General features: G+C 45.6%; 1 protein-coding gene across 1 annotated transcript; it reads left to right on the forward strand.

Annotated features, from left to right (window-relative positions):
• Nucleotides 1-1,482: 1,482 nt before the first annotated feature.
• On the forward strand, nt 1,483-3,031 carry LOC123048104 (noroxomaritidine synthase 2-like). The gene has a single exon (XM_044471273.1). It carries the CDS (start codon nt 1,503-1,505, stop codon nt 2,943-2,945), a length of 1,443 nt encoding a protein of 480 aa, XP_044327208.1. The 5' UTR covers nt 1,483-1,502; the 3' UTR covers nt 2,946-3,031.
• Nucleotides 3,032-3,298: the final 267 nt, after the last annotated feature.

A 3,298-nucleotide genomic window follows, 5' to 3' on the forward strand; every position in this document is an offset into this window, starting at 1 on the left:
ATACCACTTTGCAATGAAAAGAGGAATGTTTGTTATGGTAAAACTTCGTTTAAAACGATGTGGTAGAAAGCAACGTGCGACTTGAAGGACATGTTCGATTGTGGATTTTGCTATCCATCATTTTCCATAGTAATGAAAATGCTCTTGGCTCGACATAGCCTGCTCTATTCGTTCCGAACCAAATTTGCGCTGGGTTTAAGTAACATATGTGGATGACATTGTTATCACCACCTCCATGGATCAGCTCCTTCGTCGGCAGCTTCACTCCGAGTTTGCCTTGACGGATCTTGGTGCCTTATCATTCTTCCTCGGCATTGTTGTCACACGAACAACGTCTGGTATGGTGCTCTCACAGCGACAGTATGCATTGGATCTTCTCCAGCATGCCGGCATGGTTGATTATAATCCGTCGGCTACTCCCATTGACGCCAAATGCAAGCTCTCGGCCATGCATGAGGAAGTCAAATCGGAAATCCAAAGCATTATATGGCAGACTCGATTTCGTACGCAATGTGCCGATGGTTTATTTCATCTCTTGCCTCGTACATGCACGTACGAACAGATGACGTACGTGCCTTGCAATTTACTTCAGCCAGCCAGGCACACAGTACTGCCGTAGCAATGAGAAAAAATAAGTCAGGCCGGACAATTGAGAAAATTATAAGTCAGCGCCGTACAAATGAGAAAATATGCACGCGGCCAGACGGGTCGATTGCAAATATATTCTAACCTTTGCCATCCTAAACCATTGCAGTCTTATGGTGGCCACATCGCTGGAGTGTGTACTTGACCGAGACTGTGGTGTGGCTTGGCTGGCGATCAACGTTCGACGTCAACCTCTTTCTTCTTTTTCTTGACGCGATGAGCAGCCGGGAGCCCCCGGCATCGTCGGGGCTCAGACGCCGGATGGTGGGCATGGAGAATTCAAGTCGGGAAGGAGACGCCACCACGCTTTCACCACTGGGCTATGAGCCCATCCATCCAAAAGTTTGAGCCAATGCAAAACAAAATCATAAGCATTTCAAATTAACTAAATGTATCAATATAAGTTGGAGTAAATGTATCGATAGATGTCACTCTCCTTAGTTGGAGTAGAATCACACATGCCATGCACACTTCTAGCATCTTCCTAATTACAAGTGTCTCTGCTGAAGAAACTACTCCAACTACTGGAGTATTACGACTGTGCACCACATTTTGCTAACTATGTGCACATGGCTTGCGAAACCATGTAAGCAAAAGATGTGGACAGGAATGACAAGGAAAGGACTGAAGAGCTAGGTTAGGATTGATTTAATCTCGAATGAAACTTAAATACCAACTTGCCAAATCTTCTTATCGCAAAATCTGCCAACTGCCACCTGCTTTTGAGCCCAATGAAGTGTAGTTATGTTGACACTATTAGTACCAATAGACTGGGATATCATCGAGGGAACTTGTATATATATGAAGCCATAGCCACGTCCATTATAAAGGTAGTATATCACACACTACTGCCAACAATGTCAACTATGTTCATTTCCATGCTACTTGTGCTACTTGTTCCCCTATACATGTATCTCAAGGCTAGCAGTAGATCTAAGAACACATCAGTGCTTCCCACAAACTGGCCAATATTGCACATGTTCCCTTCCTTCATGGTCAATGTCTACAACTTGCATGACTATCTCACCTTGGTCCTCGCGGGATTAGGCCACAACTTCAGGGCGCACGGCCCACCCGGGACCGGGATGCGGTTCTTCGTCACTTGCGACCCTGCTAATGTCCGGCACATCTTCACGACCAACTACACCAACTTCCCCAAGAGCGTGCTCAGCAACCCGCGGATGATTGCCAGTACGGAGGCATGCTGCCGCAACAAGGTGGAAAACATCCTTCTCCCATTGCTCGCCTACATGGCGAGCACCGGCACTCCTTTTGACGTGCAAGAATTGATGTCGAGGTTTATGTTTGACTTGGCTACTATGTCTCTCTTTGGTGTGGATCCTGGCCTCCTATCATTAGACAAACCACCCATGGACGCTGTGGTTGCTCTGAACGCAGTCATGGAGGTGGGATTTTTCCAGCACACCATGCCAACTTCTTGCTGGAAATTAATGAGGTGGCTAAACATCGGTCGCGAAAGAAAGCTCTGCACAGCGCACAAAGTGCTACAAAGGTTCCTCGTGGAGATGATGGAGAGGAGGAAGATGGAGATGATGGAGAGGAAGATCAACACATGTCATGTTGGTAGTGACGACGAACAAGATGGTGTGGATATTATGTCTTCCTACCCAGACTATGTTCACGATGACTTGTCCTATGCCAAGAACATTGGCTACATGCTTCCTGCAAGGGACACAATTGGAACGACCCTGACATGGATTTTTTACAACCTCGCCCAGAACGCAAACATTGTGTCAATCATCCGGAGTGAACTATCACCCATTGCATCATGCAAAGGAGCATCCGGTGTGGATGCCATGATGATCTTTGAGCCGAACGAAATCAAATCTCTAGTCTATCTGAGAGCCGTCTTGTACGAGACTCTTAGGTTGTACCCACCGACACCTTTCGAGCGCAAGACGGTGTCCGCCGATGATATTATGCCGAGTGGCCATGAGGTGCACACCAGTGACACCATCCTTATTTCTCTCTACTCCCTGGGGAGAATGGAGGGCGTGTGGGGTAATGACTGTCTCGAGTATAACCCAGATAGGTGGCTCTTGGAAGATGGAAACAATCTGAGGTACGTACCATCTCACAAGTTCTTGGCCTTCAACTTGGGCCCAAGGATATGCCTTGGGAAGGAAATTGCGGTTATGCATATGAAGACCATCATCGCCTCAGTGTTGTGGAACTTTGATGTGGAGGTGATGGAAGGGCAAAGCATCCAGCCCAAGCCATCTTGTATACTGGAGATGAAAAACGGGCTCATAGTTAAGCTAAAGAAGCGAGAGATGTAACATTAGATTTTGGTCTTATGTAAACGTACTTACGGACTACCCGAAATTTTTTATGTTTTCTGTAAAGAGGAAAAACGAGAGAGAGAGGGAACGAACGATTGGAATGAATAGTCTTCTCATTGATTGAAGATTAGGGATATATATACCTAGTACAAAGGCGGTTTACAAAAAGAGGCAGTTGTCAAAGAGACAACCGACATAGCAGGGATTAACATATTAGTTAACTTAATTAATTAATTCCTAACACTCCCCCTAATCAATGCTTGTCCTTGTGAGTATGCATTATCTTGATAAATAATACTCCTTGTATGTCTTTGTCTTTGAGAATGTTCATCATCTTCATCTTGAGAAAT

Source organism: Triticum aestivum, chromosome 2D (assembly GCF_018294505.1).
Source record: "Triticum aestivum cultivar Chinese Spring chromosome 2D, IWGSC CS RefSeq v2.1, whole genome shotgun sequence".
Taxonomy (NCBI): Eukaryota; Viridiplantae; Streptophyta; class Magnoliopsida; order Poales; family Poaceae; genus Triticum; species Triticum aestivum.

Excerpts from the sequence above, each read along its gene's own strand:
- LOC123048104 (XM_044471273.1), top strand. The coding sequence starts at position 1,503 with ATGTCAACTATGTTCATTTCCATGCTACTTGTGCTACTTGTTCCCCTA.